The sequence below is a fragment of the Varroa destructor genome, unplaced genomic scaffold (genome assembly GCF_002443255.2).
Source record: "Varroa destructor unplaced genomic scaffold, Vdes_3.0 BEIS01000002.1, whole genome shotgun sequence".
Classification (NCBI taxonomy): Eukaryota; Metazoa; Arthropoda; class Arachnida; order Mesostigmata; family Varroidae; genus Varroa; species Varroa destructor.
The window spans coordinates 44,938,961-44,963,258 of NW_019211455.1; the positions used below are offsets into that span (position 1 = coordinate 44,938,961).

The 24,298-nt window shown below is 41.3% G+C and overlaps 1 protein-coding gene and 1 long non-coding RNA gene across 2 annotated transcripts in view; one reads left to right on the forward strand and one right to left on the reverse strand.

Annotated features, from left to right (window-relative positions):
- The first annotated feature begins 1,569 nt into the window (after nucleotides 1-1,569).
- Nucleotides 1,570-12,506, forward strand: LOC147757871 (uncharacterized). The gene is made up of 4 exons (XM_086979994.1): nucleotides 1,570-2,022; nucleotides 2,507-3,008; nucleotides 7,336-7,472; nucleotides 8,800-12,506. Exons 2-4 carry the CDS (start codon nucleotides 2,910-2,912, stop codon nucleotides 8,909-8,911), a joined length of 348 nt encoding a protein of 115 aa, XP_086836120.1. The 5' UTR covers nucleotides 1,570-2,022; nucleotides 2,507-2,909; the 3' UTR covers nucleotides 8,912-12,506.
- Nucleotides 12,507-15,444: 2,938 nt separating this feature from the next.
- The window catches only part of LOC147757872 (uncharacterized), a 31,298-nt gene continuing 22,444 nt past the window's right edge, over nucleotides 15,445-24,298 (reverse strand). Inside the window, exon 2 of the long non-coding RNA XR_015321003.1 lies at nucleotides 15,445-15,942. This is a non-coding gene — a long non-coding RNA (uncharacterized LOC147757872). The remainder of the gene's footprint in view (nucleotides 15,943-24,298) is intronic.

Consider the following 24,298-nt stretch of genomic DNA (forward strand, 5'->3'; position numbering starts at 1 on the left):
TAGCCCCATGCTGCCATAGGCCTTATTGCCATCGCAAGGATATCGAGGTTGTAATGTATACGCCCTAATAAAGAAAGAAAAAAGCGAAATCGGCTTCTAGAGGGCTCGCCACGGAAGAAATGCTTCTCTTTGTCAACAATGACCGGCAACATGAAGAGGTCGAGGCCACCAACGTTTGGTTGATTCATCAATGTCCAATGCCGCGTTTTCCTTCGACCACTGGTTTCACTTCTATCTTCATAGCTGTTTCATTTTTACTTTGCCTAATTTGGACAGCGGACCCATATCAGACATTGTGCTACAGTCGTTCACCGAAGGCATTATTAATATTAGCCAGAGCTAAAATAAAGCCTGCACCATCCCGCTATTTTCTTCAGCTGGCCTGATCAACGCTCGCCACCTACGGGTCGTTGTTATCCTTTTGAACGTGTCCTAGTGAACCTACAAGACATTAAACACGATTTTATGCGACAAAAATGAACAGTGAGTAAACAGAATCGAATGCGAGTTCCAGGGTCGGATAGGTCTGCTGACTCGTCGTGGTCGGCAGTTTTAACGTTCGGAAATTTTTTTAAACTTTTCCTCAAGGAGTCCCAGTTGTTCATCTTGTACAGCCACGCGCGCTCCGGATGTCGCTTTAAAGATTTTTGCAGCCAACAACTGCAGCGGTAGCAGCAAGGGGGGGTCGTAGCTGGGTGACCAAACGGCAAGCGGTACCTCGAACGTGTAACGCTATCAACAAAGGCGCCATCAGTTGCATATGCTGTTCTTTATTAGACTATCGCTTTGTCACGATCTCTTGAATATGAATTACGGGGTGAAATGGTAATGGCCACAGACATCGACGTTGTTTTAGGTTTTAGCCTAACACTGTTATCGAACAAAAGAACGCTGCTGTAACGGCCGCTCTGGTCTAGTTGGCTCAGCGCCGTCGTAAAGCGGTAACGTTTGGCGTCGTTGACAGCTAGCGGCAATGAGATCGCGCCGCCTCGTTTAACTTCGAAGAGTCCTGCAGAGTGAGGGCTTCTTCTATAGCCGTTCTCTTGAGGCCGTTTCGCAACACTCCTTTGTTTTAGGAGCCAGCGCTCGCCGCGCCTATTAATTGCCACCTGGTTGTTTAATACCGACATATATATATATATATATATATATATATATATATATATATATATATATATATATATATATGGATGTCACCTATTAACCATAAGGGGCATGTTATATATGGCTTCGAAACAATAAGTAACCATTAATTCACATTTATTACATTACGTCTATGCCTATTATTGATCTTGTTAGATCGTTAAACGTTAAAGTAGCCTCTAAGTGCCACATATTTTCTTTATAAGAAAAATACATCTTTTAAGGAAAGCCCAGTACTTAGAGGCAGTTTACGTTCAGAAGACCATACAATAACCAGTTTATACTATTTACATAGGTAAAAATATAGAGTTTTCCAAATCGATTCTTGCGTAACTGGAACTGTACATACAAAATCTGTTCTGCCATTTGCTTCATTATGATACGTTATGGTCTTTACTAGAATCAGTAAAACGAAAGAGAAATATAGAAAAGTATCGACAATCAAAAACGACGTAACACAATATGATAAATGTATTATGGTATTACTTCTATTAAATATGGAAAACCGTATTGGTACTTGATACCGAAACGGACAGATCTTCATATTTAGTCAACTTGTTATCTCACAATTCATGTCTTCCTCTTTTCAAAACAAGACGAAATGTCCCTATAGCCAAGCACTTAAATAAGACATCTAGATAGATATCTCAAACGGAGAATTTCTACATAACAAATGTATTCAATGACGCTCAAAATGTCATCTTATGCTTGTCGATGTAAGCGGACGGTATATTTTCTACAGGCCACAGATTCACACGTACGTACCTGTACATGGACCGTGTATTAGATATCGTATGATATCAGCGTGTTCGCTACTGGCAGAAATTTCTCAGATATGTTTGTCTAGAAGCCAGCTCAGCTACTGGGGGGGGAAAAAAGGTGAGTGTATGTTGATTTCTAATTCTCAGTTTTAGCCTGTGAATTTATTTCTATGAAGACAGATTCGCGGAACGACCGCCTCACCGATATGGCATGACTTTCCATTGGGTTCCAAGGGTACGCATGTGGCTTTCGTTGCAGTGCTCTATAGGGACCTGTGAGGTTTGAGGAAAAAAATTGATCTCGTTATATGACACGGTGTAGCTAGCTACGCGTTTCTATAATATATGGCGAATAGAACGCTGGTTGGTGTTCGTCCCTGTGCGGGTAAATATGTCACAGGGGTATGTAGATTTTGTCTGGCATACGATTAGTTGTTCATGGAAGGCTAACTATAACCGAATACGGAAGCTCCATTAATGCGTCACGTTACCGTTTTGAATAGCTGCCTCGACAGCTACTTCGCCGCTGTTTCAAATCTAGAATCTGTACATCAATTATTTATTTCATTTTTCCTTCTGCTTTTTATCTTTGATCCTTCTAGTTCGTATGAACAGGATCGTAAATCGTCAAAGTGTTTCACCAAAACGTATATACTGTTCCAGTATATCGATAGCACAAGACTTCCCGCTGGCAATGGCGAGGAACCTTCCGACCTGCACACCGAGAAACCCGTCAGTCCTTTTCGAGGTTGGCCCAAAGAGGTTTAGAACGGTAGCGAACCTCTCCTGTCAGTGAGCTAGTCGTTGTGCTGGTCAACATTGTTTATCGTCTCCATCTTCCGCCCTCTGGCGCGTCATGAAGTAATGGTGATGATGTAAAAAACGTTTTTTGCAGAAAATCCCAAGGTTGGCCGTACCGTTGTCACTAGACCAATCTCCGTCTTACTGATCAAGTACCTATGCGTCAAAGGAGATACGAGGAGTCCGACTGTACAGGAACTGGTCATGCGAAACACCGCTACCTACCTCCAATTATCAACCGATTTCGCTTTTAACTATAGGAAGATATTTGTGGATCAGCGGCTCGTGCCGACTCCGGAATCGGTATGTAATGTTAGACCTCGCAGATTTCCAATTTGTTCTAGAAAATACTGTTCAATCCTCTCATTCATAGCCACAGGGAAAGCAAAAGCGATTATTAACACAATTAAAATCAATGTGTACATTGCGTTATGTCATCCTCGATTCGACACTTGTCTAATCGTCGTGGCATCCATGTCCAAATGGGCTGTTTTTAATTACATCTGTCTGTGCTACAGATCGCTCACACGAACACTTTATCATATATATATGTATATATTTAAACAAACAACATTGAATGTTAATACTTATACCGCCACTAAATAAACACCAGCTCAGACTGTTTATAAACGAATCACTAAATATTCATCGAACACATAGCGAACTGGGTCGCAGGATGGTCTTTTGGTGACAGTGAGGGCCCTTAGTTGCCTGCCGACAATGATCGAGTTGGCACCCTATTACGGCGAGCTACAACGGCGGGGCGGTATGTTGAATCATTTGTCGATACATGCGCGCGTAATTATGATGATAGATTGTCATTGTTACATGTAGTGGTCTGCATATTAATGCAGGTTGGTAAAGTATTGCTTGTTATTTAGTCCTCAGTTAATTTCGTGGCCGTCCGAGAATCGTCTCTCATTTGTTCTTCACAGGTGAGTATTTATAGCCTAACGATCCCATGACTACTATCCACCTAATTTCAACATGTCTGATCAAACGTCATTGGTCAGTAGACCCGAGCGTGCCAAATTGTATGTGATTGTCCGCCTAAGCGTCTAGCGTGGATTCAGTCTAGGTGGCCAAAAGACCCGCTTCGTAGTCATTTAAAACCTCGCTACGAAGGTAAAAGCAAATGCTTGGAAAACATTTCTTCAAAATTTTTCTTCACACTGGCTGCTGCCCTTCTTTGGCTGTAGGGCTAGAGAGACAGAACGTTTTGTGGATGAATCAACAACTAAACATTAAAACATGTACCTTGGCAAGGCCGCGACTTTTGTTTACAGTTTCAACGAATACTAGTGATTCGCTTTATTTTTTCTTGAAGTTTTTCCTTCTGTTTGCTCGTTCTTTTATAAGTTTCTTGATATTATATCATGTGAGAGTCCGATCGCATCATCTTCGAAGTTTCGCACTAACGTACCTTCCCCTGTTACCTTGCTGCTCAATGTCCCCAAAGCTCGCCTGGGTTCGCCCAGTTCCGCTGGTACTATTTTCTCTATTATAGTTGATATTAACAAAGAAGTTGTCAATTTTTTCTGTGCCAGATGATTGTTCCATCGCCATGATAAGCTTGGGCCTGGCTTGAGTAGAAGGAGATCAACGTCTCCGTGTTACCCACGTTCATACGAAGTAATGATTACTACCTTTGATTTGCCCTATACGTGCCAATGTATTAGTACGCCAGACGGCCGTCCGATCACTTTCTATCTACAAAAAAAATACTAGGGGAGCAAATGGCGAGGAAAGCAAAGATCAAGCAATCTCATAGGAAAAACTTTCATATTCTGTGTTTTCGTCGCCCCAAACGACGATGGCTACGCCATCCTAACCACTTCTGCAGCTTTCGCTAAAACTTCCGACAAAAGAGACATAAACGACAAAAGTCGGACAAATGCGAAGTGGCCAATAGTAACGTAGAAATATCGTACACACAGCTTTTATTTATTCCTGTCACCAAAAGCTGCGAAGGAGGCTGTCTTACACGAAAAGCAAATATAAATACACAGACACACACACACACACACACACACACACACACACGCACGCACGCACGCACGCGCGCACGTAAAAGGGCCACCAGATATGTTATAGATTATGGTTGAACTTTTAACTTTTTCTAAAATGTTATGAGAAATAAAGTGCGAATAATTCTAAGAATAAACATGTCATTATGTTTATTTAGACAACTTTGTTCTATATTCGGCGGAGTGATGTAAATATGAAAGTATATGATGCTGTCTGCAGTAATAGCGGCAGCGATCTTTGAAAGTACTTAACTGATTGATTCGTACGCGTTTCTGGAACAGCCCGATGAAACAGGTAGGATGTATATATTTGCTTCTTTTGCCTCATATCAGGTTTGTCCGTTTTGGACCTACCAGTTGGTTGACAATTGGCATCCTTGTTGAACAGCACAAGTGATCTATCTAGGTATAGAACTGGGCAGATTTCAGGATTAGCCCGGGAGACTCTGAAAGGAGAGAAGCCTAAGTAACTACAATGCCGTACCGTATTTACGTGAATACTGGTGCAGCTGATGATCGATTACTTTTTTTCTTACACTGTGATAGCAATAGTCATTATGGGATTAGTCGCTGGCAACGCATTTGGACTTTGTTTGCAATTGACAGCTCATACCTAATTGCCAATTGTATCTGCTATAAGTGGCATCAATTTGTCGCTATGAAGCTTCGTCCTTATGTGGGGCAAATTAGGTTTATGCATATGTATGGGCCGATCGACATAAAGGAGCTTGAATTGCTGGGGATATATATCTATATCTGAGCCTGTTCTGGCAAGAGACAAGTGGAAAGCCTATATTGGAAACGCATAATAAAACAGTACATGGAAAGAATTACACCCGTAAGCAACAAATGAAGAAATAGGTATGCATGGCATCTATTAGTTACTAAAAATTTAACTGTTCCAAATATCAGATGATTTTTGTATCTTTTTTTTCGTTTTTTTTTTTTTTTTTTTTTATTAATAGTCCTTGATTAAACACGCAATCGCATTGATAGCATTCAACTTATAACCCTACAGACGCATAGTTAACTTGACGAATACTGTTCTCCAACATAAAAATTTTAAGCGTTTAATGGACACGCTGTGCAGATCTGGATAGAATTGCGAATCAAAAGGATCATAACATGCAGATCGTTATGGGTTCTACAAAGGCACGTTGCTTACACGGACGCAAAGTCAACGGTCAACGGTGACAAAGAAGCCAGGCAACTGATGATAGTAATAATGTAACAAAATAACATAGTGATGTAATAATAAGACATGCTAGTAGGGTTTATATCACTGGTACTGTTTAGAATATATTTATAGATCTCTATCAAAGTGGTCATGGCTCTTGAAAAGCCGACGGCAATACGCATCGGCCCAATGCAGCCGTCTCCAAGCCCCGCTGTTACCGGAGCACCTTCAGTCGGAATAACGTAGTGAGAAGCCTCTTCCTTCACTGCTACGGCATTGACAGCGGTCGCTTCACTGAAAACATGCTAGCCATGTGAACGCGTATCGGTGATAGTTGAAACGACCACGTTGGAAGAAGTGTAGGCTGAGGAAACGCCGCATGGATGGCGTCAAGACATTGTCAGGGTGGCAGCTACACAGGCTAGCAGTCGAGCTCTTCGTCTCATTGTAATTTCTACTGCATCTGAATCAGCAGCTAGTTTTCGCTGCGGTGGTGAATGCCACTATGCTAACCGCCATGGAAGCTAAGCTATATTTTTGCCGGATATGTTTCTGGTAGAACTAGGCCGTTATTACGTCTGAAACATCTATTCCCCACAGCCGCTCTTTTCTCACTTCCACCCTAAAATCGCGCGGCGGTTGTCCTGGCGGCGCTAGCGTAGCCGGATTCAAATGGCACGCGCGATACTTTAGCTGATACTGCTTGCCTAGTTACATGGATACCGAGGCATTGGCATTGAGGTACCGGGCCTCCAAATAATGACCCTAGCGAAAAGCTCACTACGGTAATCAACAGAGATATGAACCGCGGTCAATGGTTATTAAAATCGTTATGATATGTTTGTTAGTGAAAATTTGCCAGAAAAACGTAATGGTTAAATTCTAGGCTGATTCGCTGAATAAGACCCCGCCCAAACGCAAATATAAGGTTTTGCTTATATATTTAATTTGGGATCTTAGTAATTGCTAATCAGAAGCACATCTCAAATTCATAATCTATTTCTATCTATAATCAAATGCTAGTATTTACCATTTATAACACTACGATACTATCGTATTCTGTATGATAAATATACTCTAATTGTAATGAAGTTGCAGAAGTTATTGTTTTGGTACCGCGTAGTTGAAAAGAAAGCTTGAATTAAATTAAAATATACAACTTTGTTGAAATTATTCTTGATCAATTTTGTTATTGATCTTCTCGCTGTTACAATGGCCTTTGAAGTAGGAGCCGCTGTTACGCTGGATTCAGTTTACATAGAACACCGCTATATTTTTCCGAGACTAATATAATGTCTCGTAGGGCCGTTCCCAAAATAACTCAGTTTGATGCAACTTTGAACGCACGTATTTATGCAGGGAGAATAACTAATCGCTGAACAGGGCGTCTAACTTCAACTGACCTGTACACTTTCTCCCTGAACAGGTACGACCAATATGGGTTAGCCTTTTCTGTGGAAGTCGCGCCAGGCTGCCTTCTACGAGAACGAGGCTACCTGCTGACGCTTTCACTGCATTCGCTTATCTTTGGACAATCGTGACCCGGTCTATCAACACGCAAACGTAAGACATCGAAATGGCCAAAACAGGTTCGATCTCAGAGCAGCTCGCATATTTCAATAAAAAGCGAGCGATATATGACTACGATCGCAGAAATGATATAGATAGCGAAAATTAAGGTCCTGGAAAATCGACAATAATCACATTGAAGCACGGCTTTATTGAGTTTTCTATACGCATACACTTACATAATACCATGTATAAGTAATGGGACACTACGACAGATTAACTGTTGTTATAGACCACCATAAGATAACCCGCCAAGACACACTAATTTCTCCATGGAAATCAGTCATTATTTGTGTGCAGAAGGTTCGTTCTGAACGTTCTTCGATACGAGAGGAGATTTCATTGATGGATGAAAGCACACTTAATAACAATTTAGCCAATAAACATAGCTGCAAAGATTTTTTTCGTAAATTCTAGATCTTTTTGCAATAGGGTTAATTGGCATATATTCTATCGGCTGAGTACAATTTGTTCGAGTGATTAATGTAGCATAGGAGATTTTCCATGGAAACTGCTGTAGGTATAGACACTTCGTGTTACACATACGTTGCATAGTTTGTGTGAATAGAGGAAGTTATTTATGGACATTTTAGGTTTGTCAATGTCTGATCAGATGCCACCATTTCAACATTCATACAATATACACGAAAAACAAATTCGTTTTGCCCATGCCGAAGTTCCAGCGAAAATGGCCCATGTACGTATGGTTCACTGATCGTTTCTCTGTTCGAGCGTCGCTGACGTTATTTGTCAAATGCAATATGCCCCTTGGTTACTAGCAAAGACACAAGGCATTTTCCCTATGTCTGGCTACGCATTTTTCTGCTAACTTGTAAACGACTGGGTGCTTCCGGAAGAAAAATAAGCATACCTAGCACTGTACATTAGTGTAGCAAGTTTAATTGATTTATGTTAACATTGATCAGTGCATACGTACGCACCACAAGGTGCTCGTGTCGATAGCTGCTTATACAGATCTCGCTTGCCACCTAGTGCTAAACGCTTTTCGTTGTGATTCTCTGGCTTTCGAACGCGCCACCATCATTGTAAACGCCGCATCGGAGACTGACAAACAGCCGAAGCGCAAATTACCTGTCCATTATTTTCCAGACAGCGTCTATTCAATGATTTTCTGCGTGACGCCATCTATTTACTGCATATTCTGAGCTGCAGACGGATACAAACGACGAATCGACAAGTCATAGGCAGCGAAACAGTACACGGTAAAAATAGAAACAATTAATCCAATCACGCAGTTCATTTGGCCGTATCCGTCAGCCGAATAATGCATTCTCTCGCCGTCGTCACCGCTTCTTTTCAGAGCACCATCGTCCGGTGCAACACTTCTGCAACGTATCGCACCGGGCTCAACTTCAGCTCGGCCCATCTGCAGATCGAACGCGAATCTTCTGCTCGGGAGTTTCTCTGGATAACAGCGGCTGCCGAAGTGATGCCAGTCGATGTTAGTCGACAGTACTCGCTACGGACAGGCAGAATCAAAGCAAAACAACCCCTGCGCACGACCTAAACGTTAGTCTCTTATTCCTTCGGTCAGTGCAGCATCTGTATAGCCGACGCTGTACCGTGTTAACAACAAAGCCCCACTAACTCGACGACATCATCCCTGCGTCGTTTTGTTACTGTTGTTGTTTTTGCAGTTAAAAATTTCGCTGTATCTTTTCTTGGTAACATTAACGACGTGGTTAGAGGTATGACGTGAGGCAAGGAAAAAGTACAGGAGTGGATCTTAGGCAATTCAAATAGCTCTAAGTAACCATCGTTCCGTAGCTGAAAATGATTTTCGGTGAATAATAGCATCCACCGTTTCTATGCCGATACATGAAGCCTTCCATTGGTCGAGACGTGAAGAGTGTTTGGTAGCGCAAATTGACGCTAGAAAATACACTCACTGTGTATAACGTCACTGAAGATCTGGAAGTGTTTTGAATTGTACGTCCACGGCCTTAAGTGGGCATGATTTCAAACGGCTGGCGATCCTTCCCAGTATGAAATGAAGCGTGTGTACGCCCAGGTTCAAACCTAGACCGCCAAGTTTGGGCTTGCTACAACGTAACAGGCGAATCATACCATTCTATAGAGTGTAGTACACTTGTTTGTGCACACACTCACGTGTGTGCCTTGCTATGGTAGATCCAGCTGTTCAAGATTATTACAAACTTAAGGTAAGTTTTATTAAACTAAGGACTATGCTTTCACTGTGTACATATTGCACGACCAACGAGGCAGTTGGGGGTTTTTAGCCAGAATTGCAGTATCGAGAAAATAATGCTGAAATAGAAACAAATGGGACTCGAAGTGACGTGAGAACTATCCGGCTAAAAGCCGCAATGCCGATAACAAAGTAAAGCACAGAAAGTATTTAGTCACAGGTCTATTCAATCCGTCCTATCGTAGCGTGACCTTAAACGGGAGTCGGCGGCTGACTGAGTATTACGTACTGAGCTCGTTAACAGTAATATTTCTTCTGACAGCTGACGCGCCATATATTACCATTCAAAGAAGAGAGAGAACACTATTAGCTAACGCCAGAAAGGTATTTTCCAGTACGGATTCGGTAGCGGTTCAACTACATGCGGATAGTATGCTGAATACGTGTTTGTATTAATCGTGTAGGGTTGTCAGGATGGTTGTCCTGTATTTGACATGACGATCGTGCAAGAAAATCTTTGTAATTAGAAGACTTATGACCACTGTATGCTGCACATCTGTTCTTTTTCAAGGTCATCACTTGCTATGCATTGCTCCAGAATGTATCTGGGTGTACACATGGCGCAAAAGTACGATGTCCGAATATTACGGAAGACCAAAGGTATGATGAATGGGGTCGCAATGACTTAACGCACATCTATAAAATTTCTAGGAGAAATTATCCCATGAGTTTCCAGCCTCCTTGCGCGCATTATGCCTTACCCAAATAAGTCTTACAGACCTTCTATGCATTTATGTATTACACGGTCGATTTTCTACGTGACGGGGCGTCACTCCATCACTGCTACCGATACCGTTTGTGTTACTTTCTTTAATCTAAATGACCGCTGCCCGAGCGGAAACTCGCAACACTACCGATTCCAAAAGGTTTACGCCATTGCCTGCCTGTCCTTTGTCTGTCCGCTTTGCCCCACCCTCTAAACCGTTGGCATTCCACAGACCTAGTGTAGGACATAACGTGATACACATAGACATGCAGACATTTCGGCCCCTGTTCGTGAAATTCTTCACTGAAAGGCAAACGCAACTGGCACGGATACCGGCAGGGGTTGACGACCGTGAGCGGATTCTGTGCGATGCGATGCCACACACTGCACGAGCAGCTCAGGAAGCTGCCGCTAGTATTCGTGTTTACAGGAGTGTTCTTAATAAGTGAGCAACGTCATCGGTCTTTTGACCGCTAGCGCCCGGCTGTATTGTCTGGCGATGAACTTATTTGTCTCTCTGTCTGTCTGTCTGTTTATTGATTTGTGTGTATCTGGACATCGGTGTACGCACGCAAAGGCTTATTCTACTGGGCAGAAACCGAGAGCCCTAGTTTATTTTCTTACGTCGCCTGTTTACGCTTCGAATTTAGTACGCTTACTCTCAGTAATGGGCAGTTACAAATGTAATCGGTACTTTACGAAGACGTCAGATATGTTAGTTGACGCAGTTACTGTAGTGGTACATAGCAGGGTATTTATACCCGAACTACCTGCTATGACGAAGTATGTAGGGAGGCAGGCCGCAACGGACTTTTAACATGTATGCACAATAAGTATCCCTTTGTAATATTTCCACCGGCATCAATTTTAATAGTGCAGATTATGTTACGCCAAATTAATGGACTGGTGTGAGTCTCGTTCAACACATCAGTATGGGTCGCTCTATGGCAAGAAAAAAGATACAAACACCAAAAAATATACATATAAACAACAGCTCACTAAGCGATTAACGTTATTAGACCTATTTGAGCGAGCCTAACTTGATTCAGACTTCCAGTCGGTCTAAGTAAAATTGTTGTCCACAGATTGCTGGATAAAAGTGTATTATGCTATATGGAACAAACGTTTGTGTAACATGGTACTTTTACTTGTTTCACGCAATATCGAGTCAGCATAGAGACACATGACGAACGCGTAGTTTAATTAGCATGTTGCTAGCGCGTCAATTGACCGATACACGCAACATTATTAAGTGTAGGGGGCTATCTTGTAAAAAAAAAGATCTCCTTCAAAAACAGACAACCTCTACAGCTTCCCCAACAATGGAGCTTCTATCTCTATGTAAACGTGTGTGGATCGATTGAATTCGACACTAAGCACATCCATTATGATGCAAGATGGCTATCATTGTTAGAAACGAATATCAGAAACAGTAGTTATTAAATGGCTAAAATTGATCAAAAAATCCAACGAATATGTACGTGCTTGCAAAAGCGGCCCAGAATGTGCTTACCAGTTCGAAGACCGATGTGACAGTCTCGGAAGGAAACCTGATGGGCACCGTTATCTAGATAATCATAAATATTGGGTAAAAAGGTGAGAACTTCTAGAAAAACTGTCTATAATTTACATATATTACTCGTCAATAATCCGTTGCGCACATCATCGAACTTTCAAATTTTCCCGGGTTATCATAGGTGATAAATTTTCAATTGCTGTTTTTAGTGTATTGAGTTGCTAAGCAGATATATCTATATAGAATTATCTGAAAAAGAAAAAAAATGCATGAATATTACACGTATAAGCGACTGTTATGCAGAAGATGTACGCTAGTTGATTTTTATCGAAACTATAGTCCTAACTGTTTAAGTTTTTAAACAAGAAGAGTTTCGACTCTTCTAAAAAAGAATAACTCTTTGTTTGTTTGGAGAGAGAAAAAGAAAACCTAGTCTCTTTGATATATATATGTATTACTGTAATAGTATATTGCTATCTCTTCAATTTGAAGATTACCTTAAGCAATAGAAGAACAATTTCTTCCATTGCTTAAAGTAATCTTCCCATATAAGATTAAATGTATATTACCCATGTGAATTTCAGGTCAGGTTCTGTAGGCGCTGTACGCTCCCCTACGGGCGCCGTGTCAGGGAATATATTGCTTAATTCGCTTAAACTCATAGCCGCATATTCCACATAAATAAGAAAAAAACAAAAATTTCTAACTAGAGGATATCGATAAATAGTCCAAAAAACAGTGTTTATATTCAAAAAGTAAAACGTGGTTTTGAAAAAGAAGCTGTGATTTTCTCGAAAAGATGGCTTTTTTTTTTAAATGTGACTGTGGTACTCCGTTGATCATCACACACACGCTCATGCACTGAAAAAATCACCTGCTCATACTGTCGGCCTTCGCCACCGTTTTGTCTTTGTTGATTACGTTTCCCATTCAAGGTCGTTAAAGTCCGAGGACACCGCCTGACATAGCAGTGCATGTATAAAGATAACAGAACACAATGGTTTTATGACACCCACTACACTTATTGCACTATACATATATAAGGCTTTGTCCGCGAAAGCGACGACGACGACGACGACGACGGCGGCGGCGGCGGCAGCCCCACCGGACACCAGAGAATCAATGGAATGCTTTATCCGATTGGCTTGCAGCAGGCCACCATTATAGTCGTTGTCTTCATTGTCGGGACTGCTGTCGTCTTTATCGCGATTATCGTTACAAATCCTGAACTTGGCATTGTTGGCCTATCGATATGACGGTTGTCGCTGATGTTAGCCAAAGCAAACAAAGCCGCTTATCTGATCGCGTGAAAACCGCGATAGGGAGTAGACGAAGCAAAGGCATTTTTCTTTTGATTCTCTTTACTGCCACTTTATTTGTTTCCGATCTGTGGCAATCTGCGCCTGTCAAAATGCCGCCTACGAGCTACCAACTATGCCAAACGATTGGACAGTAAAACGAGCGGGGGCCCCAGCTGCGCAACTCTTCAGGGTGGAGCGGCGCTTGACTTGAAAAAGTCGGTCGCAGTCAAATATCATCGGTGATTTGGAAGGACGTAGCTATTCATATGATCGATCCGGTCTGACCTGATGCCCAGCCACAATGATGATCTAACTGACCTCCCGGGGGCATCCTGATCATGGAGCAAAGTCGCCGTCAGTGGATGTCTAGTGACGAGAACTGCGGGACCGGGAAACGACACGGGCAGCGTTCTTACATCAGCTAGAATAAAGAGCCCTCGTGTGGCAGGCACCAGTTCCCCAGCATTTAGCACTGTAGAATCTCTTCGTGTTGACCAGTGCTCGTGTTTGTTGGATATCTGCCTGTTTAAGCCGACGTTATGAGTTATTATGGGCACAGAGTCATTGTGTATTCGATCAGCTGAACGATGCTGTTTGCTCGGATAAATAGCCAAAAGCTCTGGTTCGGTGAAAGACGGCTGAATAGAAGAGCGACTTTCTTGTATTGACGTTACGTCGTCAATTGGGTTGGTTTAAATCATTTATTATCGTTTAGTTGATCGTTTGAATAGGGCTTTCGTTTAGAACAATGTCACTGCATCCGACGCCACCGGCGTCAACTCAAAGAAAAAGATACGTCGCGATATTATTGTACCGCGTATATTTTTTTTTGCCAGTATTACTATTGTTCCTTATTAATATCTTTCCAGCATTCTGGTAACAGTTTTCCACGAGTTATGAAATTTACGTCAATTAAAAGGTTTGCCAAAAACGAAAGTTTAGCGCTGTACAAAAAAACCGGATCCATTTCCATCGGAGATAGGATTGTAAATAGTTCATCGGGACAAATACATTAATGACTAAGATCTTCGTCCTTCTTCACGTTTACAATAAAACAGCTAGATTTGACTGACGCTCATTCAGTTGTGTGTCTGTACTGCGTGCCCACCGATACACCGTCCTAGCAGAAGCTACCGAATTTTATCTCCTTGGTGCACCCATCATTATCTAGCCTCGTGTGAATAGGCCAACTCGGGCTTGTGCGCGACTACAGTTAACGTGTTTCACTGATACATATGCCTTGGATCGTAGACTATAAGACTACTACTATTTCGTGTTATGTTTATATATTACAGTGCTAAGTGTACCGACGCATTAAGGACAAGTTACAGCTGACTGTGGCTGCTGATAGCCGCTCTAATCGACGTATACAACGTCTAGCTGATTAGAATAGTCAGGTTTGGTGTTTTACGTCGGGTACTCGGCCGTTAGGCATTAAGAAGCTGGCTCCTGCTAACACGTGTATACGCGTGGATTTGAACCTAGACTATTTCACTCAAGTATTTATATGTTTCGCAGGAAAATACATTACCTTCTGCGCTATCACGAGAACACAATACCGATATCGGTCATCAGCGTAACAGTCCGATCGCTCTGTAACCGTTTTCAAATTATTCCTTTTCAAACAATAACCCAAGCCCAAGCCCAAGCCCACCGGTAGACAGAGTACGACATTGCGGTATGCATCTTAATTGTACCATTAATAACTGTGCATACATGCTGTACACACAGTATAGTAAGCGAATTCAAGTACTCGGCGGTTGTATGAAATCTCATAAGATCTTAATAATAACAGGTAAAATTGTCAACGTCAGCCTTGTCACGGAATTTGGGATATAGCCAATGCTCGTCGCTAATTTCTGTTAGTTTCCTAGCAGGTTCATGATTTCATCCATCACCTACTTTGTATTATTTTCATATGTTAGCGCAAAAAGATCAATAACGCTCCACCTTGATAGGTTTATACATCGACTTGTTTTTTTTTCAGTTTGATCAAACTGACGTATCGGCCCAGGATTTTACCTATGACAACAAGCTAAAAATGATAGATTTCATAAATAGGATTACCTGTCAACAGCGTTAACCATTAGCATAAAAAGTCGCCACAACTTTTAGTATCGTGTAACGGAGCCCTATTGTTTCAACTATAAATTTCCAAAATCCAACACCCACATGTGATTGTTGGGATATGCGTCTAGAATGAGACCTGTGGATTTGCATAACATTTGAGATATTTCTTTTATTATTTTAATCGATTATAATTCCACTAAATTCAAACTGGGTCCCCGCCAAAAAACCTCATACGCAGCCTTCCTCCCGCCGCCCCCGCCCCCCTAGCAATCGGTTGGGCTGGCGTGGGTCTCGCCATTTTTACTGTCAAATGTAGAGTAGGGTATTTTATTAAATGTACAGTGAACTTATAATGCTTACAAATCGGTATATGTATATTCAGCTATTTGATAACAGCTTCAGCTTCGGGATTGTCATAGCGCGATGAGCGTTGGTAATGGTCAACGACGACATTTGACAACCTGGAGCCGGTGATGAGCTTTGCTCGCAGGTCAAGTGGACCATCGTTTGATGTCTTTCATTTTGATTCAACACCGACGTTAGCCAATGCAGTACGATGTGTGCTTGTTGTTTGTTTCCAGGTGTTTGTTTGATGAAAATGGTGAAGTATATAACCCTGAAAGAATGGGTCGTTTTCGACCCTTCGTTGATATAAATCAATATTCGTTAATATAACGTTTCGTAGCCTATCCTAATAATACCTAGACTAGCTCTGCGCTGGAGCTAGTACCGTTCATGTTATGGAAAAAGCGGATCTCAGTCGTTAATTCTAAAGTGCCTAAAATCATTTCTTCATGCAGTTATAATTTGCGTCATGTTATCGATAATACTTATCCTTTTCCTACCTTTTTTTTTTGCCTAATTTAAGATACTACGTTTAGTTATCTGAGCATTAACCGAAATTGAGTGGCCTAATTTTATCGTTGTGTTTTTTCATTGTTGAGATAAAGGAAAATGCATTTGGTCCTTCTAGAGAATATTACTCGCTTCCCGATGAAGTACGATATTCATTCGTTCACTTATCCACGCGGTCTTATTCGAAATAATGCTAACACAATTTGTTATTGTCTATTATCTCATGAATTTTATACGAATATCTTGCACGCACACCCTTATATTTGCAAACACTTTAAAGCTATCATATACTTCTATGCCTATATGATTGCTTGTAGCGCCTTTAGCGGCACTTTGTTGGTCCATAAAAGCAAGCTAATTGTTCCTCTGTATGTATTCGCTCTGTTGTAATATAGACTGTTTCATAAACTCCTAGCCATTTAAAACCTGCATGGTTTTAAATGTAAATGCTGCACGTAAAAAAGCTGCAAAGGTCTTTCGGCAGTCGTACAGCCACAACGTCACAGGCCGTAATAACACAGGCCAAGCATATGTCATTGTCATGTGGTGGTTAAATAGCTTTTCTAGGCGTTTATAGTTACGTTGCATGCATAAAAGGAAGTACGCTTTTTATGCGCAGTCCTAGTCATAAATAGCAGACGAAGGGCTGCGTATACTATATGTCCGCGTATTTTTGTTTAGGTACCGCTAGGTCGCGTATTACTTAGTCGGTCCTAGCTTATGCGGTTCGCGGCCGCTGCACATAGATACTGTCGGTGAATAGAAATGTTCAACTAAATCTTGAGAAATTGTGAGAAACCAAGGCATGAAATTTTTTAATATCTATCCAGGATAGTTTTGCCCTCCGAGTAACTCTACGCAGGACAAAACTTTTTGGGATTGTCGTACAAGTATCGAAACTAAGATGTCCATTCGATTTCTAAGACATCAAAGGGGTTCAGTATAGCAAATATATTATTTCCAGCTTCTATCTCACAAATTAAATCAATAATAATGATACATTTTAATGTCGTGTGTTTTGTCAGCTGAAAGCAGAACACTTAATCTTCTGAACGAATGTGTTGCTGTTGTATCGTCTGCTTATTTGAAATCGATTCCTGTGGGACATGCTAAACGATGATAGAGATCATTTTTTCAATTGAACGAGGCCAATATTCCTTGATTTTTTATTGCCTTTTGTTAGCTAACCCGCTACATTTCGAGCAGCTAAGATCTGTATAATAATAGTACAGAAGCTTTTATTTGACTGAATAACCGAAATAACTGTAGGCTACGTTGTGGTGTTGGCTGTACACGAGGTGGCTTACCCAAAAAAGTCCTACAGAAAGGCCAACCCTTAACGATTGCAGCACTTGAGGCATTTGGGGGGGGGGGGAAGAGAGAGAGAGAGAGAGAGAGAGAATCACAATGCACAGACCGGGCTAAGTGCTTTAAAAACTCTTGGACGACTAATAAAGTATCATAACATCCGTACCAATCTTTGCGAAAGGCTCTCGGAAAACTCCATCGAGGTCTATGCTAAATCTTTCTCATCGCCTCCCTTCATCTGTTAGCAGACAGTACAATGTCGTACAAAATCGTAAAAAATCTTTTGTAACGCCCTAGAAGCTAAGTAGAACTTTTCGACTATTCGGCTGTACGTTTTTCAACATACATGGATGTGCTGCTATGGCGTTTTCACGGAAAAGCAAGATGGTTTCTCCTTAGAGCGCCGACGGGATAACTAAGTCGATTTTCCCATTGCTCTAGTGGGGTAAAATTCTGCCCTTCGATAGGAAAGCTTTGCGAGCTTTCCTTTTCTTTAACAAACAGATCCGCTGCCAGAATGATCCCGAATCTGTTTATGCGTTACTCCAATAACAGACAGTCTTCCTGTGGAAGGATTTTTTCTTTTCAGGACTGCCACAAACTTACGGGAGGATTTTTTCAAACCAAAACAGTTTAAATTCTTATCGTTTTAAAACAAAATTTGGAAAATTCTCCTTATAAAACCTACGCGAACTCGCGATATGTTCGAGACACGCTATTCGAGGGACACGTTTTGGGCCCCGGACTGCCTCGTTTCTCCCTAAAGCGTTCGGAGCCGGATTGACTCGTCAAGATTAACGAAGAATTGAGGCCTGCTCCATTTCCTATGGAAACGAGCCAGTAATTGTTGGCCATTTCGATAAGTGCCAAGAAAAAAGTGAGGGCTGGTTCGTAAACGTTGCCGATTTTGCCGGATTTGAATATGGGTTATGTGCAAATCATGATCCAAATTTTGTACGTGGGGTTAACTTTGTCTAGCAGGCGCATTGTTTGGATGAAGTCACATATGGAAATCGCATAGCTACAGCGGCGAGTATGTGCCCTTCACGGCGTCTGTAATCGCGTCCAAAGAGATTTCAGCGTCAGATGTTGTGAAGCACTTCACATGGGAGGTCGGCCAAGAAAGGTATTTAATGATATCCTCAGAAAACATGAGGCCATATAGGTTTTACGCAAACACAAGTAGCGTCGCTGGCTGTGCTATAATTCGTACTCTAACCCTCGAGAAAGTACTAATGATTTTAGCGGCCGATAGCAAAGTAAACAAACAGGGTTCTTGAAAATATGCTTATATCGTCCAAAAATATTACCGGCTTATAGTTTTGACAAAGAGGTTACAATTCTTGACCAATGCCAAGTGGTAAATCGCGAAGTGGAGTTTTGAAACAGGGGTATGGAGATACACTGAAAAATTGCTATCCAAGGTGAAGATGTTCGCGTGAAGCACGTAACTGCTTTAATATGCTGATAGTTCAATGCGGGCAAAGTGTACCGGTCCCGATTGGGGGCAGTTCGCCCACTACACCATTTGACATCAAAATCATTCTTTTGAAAGCTATCCGGCTGAGATCACAGGCGGTCGCACTATCCGATTCTATCATTTTCTACTGCTGTGTGGGTGTGGGATTTTAAGTCTACTATAAACGCCACTTTAGGCAGGTGCCCATAGACGACATCGACTAACAGGCTGTGAGCTACAATACGCAAAAACAAAGAATCACAGATGTCCGCTAGCTAGAAACGACGCCTTATGCGATACTGCGTATGCTCTGTTACTATCATTTCTTAATTGTTTCTTGCCTGCCTATTGTTTCCATACCTGTAGCGTATGTCAACGTGTAAAAATTTTTCATTTAATTGCGACCAGCGTCGATCATTATGAAAATACGAGGGAGTATTTAAACGCTCGATAAGGGCTTTCAACTATATTTCGGCAGGTGCTACAAAAGCACGCCGAAAATTTACACCGCTAGTTACTGAACATGGAGAACTAAGCGATTAACTAAGTTGAGATGTCGAAGTGTACTGCCATCATGGCTATTAAATGTAGATGAGATAATTTAATCTAAGAAAAGGACAAACGATAGTCAAATCACCGTTACAGTATCGACCTCGATACCGTGGCAATTTCGTGAGCGACGTAATGCTTGAGGATCGTAGCTCACTGATGGAAAGCTGTCACGGTCAGCGGCATACAACTGTGACCTTCAGCAAGATTTGGAAGATTGAACACTCGACTTTTGATCCATGTATTGACGACGAATGAAAGCACATGGATATACGGCGGAACATAGGCCGCGGGGTGCTGCTACAATAGAACGTATGAACAGGATTTAACCCGCCATCTATCGGTGACTAAATAAATAATAAGCATTAGCTTTCGCCTCTATGCTTTCTGCTGCCGTGCAGCTGTTTTTATTGACTAATTCAATGTGTATTAATGCCCACACCCGCGCATAAATTATCAGATACACTTATTATGCTGTTTTTTTTTTGTTTAAAGGTCATCTGTGATGAAGAACCTAAGTCATGCTATTTCCCGATCAGCTTCGGTCTGTAAGCACTTTACTAGTGTAAAAACGACTTTAAGGTAATTGCCGTTTACGGATTTGATTGATTTGTGTACAGAAAGCAGACGACGCAGAAGATGGCGTAATGGCCAAACACGCTTTCTTTATCGTCTATAGTCTTCTTGCTTTCTTATTATTATTATTATTATTATTATTAGCGTTATTTATTTTGCTTTTCATACAATATTTCAAGATAAAAGTGTTAGATAAAATAGAAACTCGCTTTCTCTAAGAACGGAGCAATTCTTTGTTTTTTTGGAATCACGAAACCGTTTGAGGGTCGCATGGAGTTTTTACCAGTGTCTAGTTCTCTTTGGATACCTTACCTCTACCCAAAAACGGTCCTATTTACAACGGTTTGTGTTGCCAGCCCAAATGGCAAGCTTCAGAAAGTGAAGTCCTTGAGTAACATGACTGAGAAAGTTTTCCTTTATTCATCTCTACGAAACACTATTGCCGTAAGCTATGGTCTAACTGATCAGTAACCAGTCTCGCGAGACCCGTCCCTGGCTCTCTACATAAGCGCACGTATGTCGCTAATGCATTCAAGGTCAACAAACAAAATGATGTTTGCGTGCAAAGTACGACTAATATGAAATCTACCGCGGACCAATCCGCCTTCTGTAAACGCATGACCTATGCGATGATTTACGTATAGATAGATACATTGGCGCCGTATAGATCGATATCGATGCTGCGTACGAATACCAATAGACGTGGACACACAGTTAACATAAATTCGAGTAGGATTACTTTGTATTCGATGTGTGGCTTTGTACGTTTTAGATAAGGGCAAATCTCTCTGTCTAGCAATGATTTGTCTGTTTGGATTGATGATGATTGAAGAACTGTTGACCTTATCAATTTTCGCTTCGTTTGAGGCATGTAGCAGCTCTCTCTGTTAACGGACATTATTTAGGAGCCGGCTGAGCGTACAATGTTCGCAGGTTTACCGCCACCATTCGACAATTAATGGACATAGAAAGCAATTAAGTTAACGGTACAGCGATACGAAGTAAGGAATACATCTTTAATATTTCTGGCTAGGTAGATGAGCTTTCGGTACGGTGTGTTACTGATAATGATCGATAGCGAGCAGTATATTCTTATCTATGAAGCTGTACACTAATATGACGATCTTTTTGCTTTTGGAGGCGAGACTGCTTGGGGGACGGAGGAAGATTGATGGAAGGACAAGGATAAACTGCTCGGCATGAGCAAAATAGATGATGTGTTTCCTTGAAGATGACGCTGTTGTAACACAATCAAGGGATAATGATTCTGACAACAGACAAAGAAGCGATTCCCCCTATATCCATGCGGGCAAAGAAACCATCTCCTCCCAGACTAGTTGAATCTAGCCATCTTCTTTTAGGTTTTTTGCTCGTTCTATAAATATATAAGTAGATGTAATTTGGCTTTGCATCGTATACAATACAGCCGTAAGAACGTTCAACGAAGGATAGGCCCTGGAATTTCATCACCTCGGTTAGTATGTTTGTGCATCTCATTACACTGACTTAGAATATAATGAACTAAGGACATAATAATAGTAATAACTCCATGAAATACGCGCGATGGGCGCTCGAACGTGGAAACCCCAGTGGGGAGCAATTGAAGAAGCTCTAGAATATATAGCGAAATCTGAAACGAAATGTATTGCGAGAATCGGCCTTTCTCAAACGCACCGTGAGGGAGAAAGTCGAATGAAAAGAGGACCGGCCTAAATCCGGATCAATATGGAAAAAACTGCTAACACAACTGCTCCATTTTCTCTGCAAAGAAAAAAGCGTTACAAAATCTCAGTAGAGGGTCACAAGTGAATTTAGTGGATACTTATTTTTCCTCTGGGCAAAAATGGATTTCTCATTCACCTTTCATGGAACTGCATGTATTTCACAGTACCTTCATGAAAGAAATAAGTCGGAACGTGAATGTAAACGGTTATATTAAATTTGTCAATTTAAGTAAGTGACAAGAAGATTCGCCAAACTGTTTTTATTTCGGTTGAAGTTAACAACCTCGATCAAATGTAACTTGTCGGCAGGTACGTGCGTTAAACTTAGATATACACTCGCTTGGGTAACAAATGAATTTGAAAATTTGTGAGCATTTTCCACATATATACATTTTTGTATATCACATAATCATTGGTGGTAGGTTGCAGCGTCGACTCTGCTATCTATTGATTCAATTAACTCACAACTTAAAAAAGACTAGTCTTGTGATCACAGTAGAAAATAAATAACTATTTCTTACGTGTGGGAGGGAGTACGGTACGACAGGGCCAAACAGCTCCCTGAAAAATCTCATTTCGCACGTCGATTGTCGACTACTCTTCAATGGCGGTCAGTAATTTGGAAGAAATCATAGTTAACAAAGTGATTGATTGAAATCGGGGTCGTCTTTTCAAGTCGCTAAAATCAAATAATGCCCAGCTTTATGCGGCCTCTATGACGGCCGTACTCCTAACACAGAAGCAGAAGAATAACAGAATGAAGATTAGACACCACCGGATAAAAGCGGAGGCGTTCTTTCGGCAAAGTGACAGAGCTACAAAATTTTCAAACGCTCTGCTACAATATAATTTGTAAGCTCCTGATATGGGGGCGGATCAATGGATTCCACCGAATGGTAAACAACTATCGAAGTGCTACGAGTTTCCATCTGGTACAATTTCGGTGCAGAGCTTTACAACCTCGCGCAGTTTACGATACGGATTATAGATCTTGCAAAATCCGCTACTGAAAACAGCTACAGAAGAGATAAAAAGAACAAAAATGTCTTGCTTGCTTTTTTTTTTTATGCTAGTACCTATTAGCTTTTAGCGAATCAATAAGCTATTTACCTTTAAACCGCTTATTAAGACATCGATCACAACTGTTACAGCGTTCAGAAAGGCGTTCTATTCCTCAAAAGTTCGAAAACGAACCACATGCGTTCGGCTGCTTTCGCCAAACGCTGGGATAGCGTTTTATACGCCTAACTTACGTAAACTGTTAGCGTATTTTTAAAACTTTCTAGTGTCAAGCAAATGATCTGAGCAATTAACTGAATAATTAACTATGTACCTTATGCTTGAATAAGACTTGAAGAAGACTGGTGGCTCTAGCAAGCGTTGCTGGAAACTGTTATGTTAGCTAGCCATTGCTTGTTGATCCGCTCCCGAGGAATCAGTCTCTCTCAGATCCACTTGAATAGTATTAGATAATGGTGGAGCATAGTAAATACGACAAACCTCTCATTTGACTTAAGTGTACAAAAATCAAATATGTATCGGTACGACTGTTTCTGATCCATTACCATTAAGCCGTAACACTCTGTTCTTCGACTCAACGTTTTGTTCTTTTTTGGAGCGCGATTCTTCTGCTCTAGTCATCATAAGGTTCACTGTTTTTTTTCTACGCCCCTTCGTTTTTCTGTTCTCCTACTCCTGTCTCTGGATAGTCTGCGTAATAGTTCCTTGTTTGCGTTACGACCGAACTGCTGCGAACGCATAATGAATGCGTAAACTATGACAAAGATTTTCTATTAGCTATGGACCGAATCTGTCGATCACCTGTGACCCAGTTGTTCGGTTGATAGAAAATTAATATCTCAAGGTATCCTCGTCTATGCGAGATACATCTCCTGTATGTGTGTGTGTATATATATATATATGAGGAGGTGAGAAAATAAAAAACTTTGATCGCCCTGATGCTTTCTAATGGCCGCCGGTGACGGCCAGAAAAGTTATCACATATCGGACCGCAGACGACCAGCCGAAAAGCGTCGCAATAGGAGAAAGCCGATGTTGTTTGAATTGAATATTAATCTTGCGGGCATACACTTGAAGAATCGTTCAGTCTAGCACTTTTTTTAAAAGGGTTCATTCTCCTTTGTGACTGTATGCTAATTTGCTATCAATCTTGTTTTTTTCTTCTGAACTTGTACGCACCTATACAGAGCAACGTATTTCGTATAAGAGATCTTTTGCCTAATTCGATCGATGAATTGTGTACGATATATCGAACAAACAGAGCAATCCTACTGGGAGGAAACGATAGCACCAGTAATTGCATTGATCGTGAGAACAGAAACGAAACACATAATGTAATGGGCCATTAGTACCAGGATTGTGTACAACCCGAGGGTGTGGCACACTCAGCCAACCTTGATGTATATAGATTATGATGATTATGACAGCCGAATGTTAATTTGAATGAAAATTTAGGAATAAGCACGAATATTTCGGTATTGTTGACCACGAAAACACTAGAGCAGA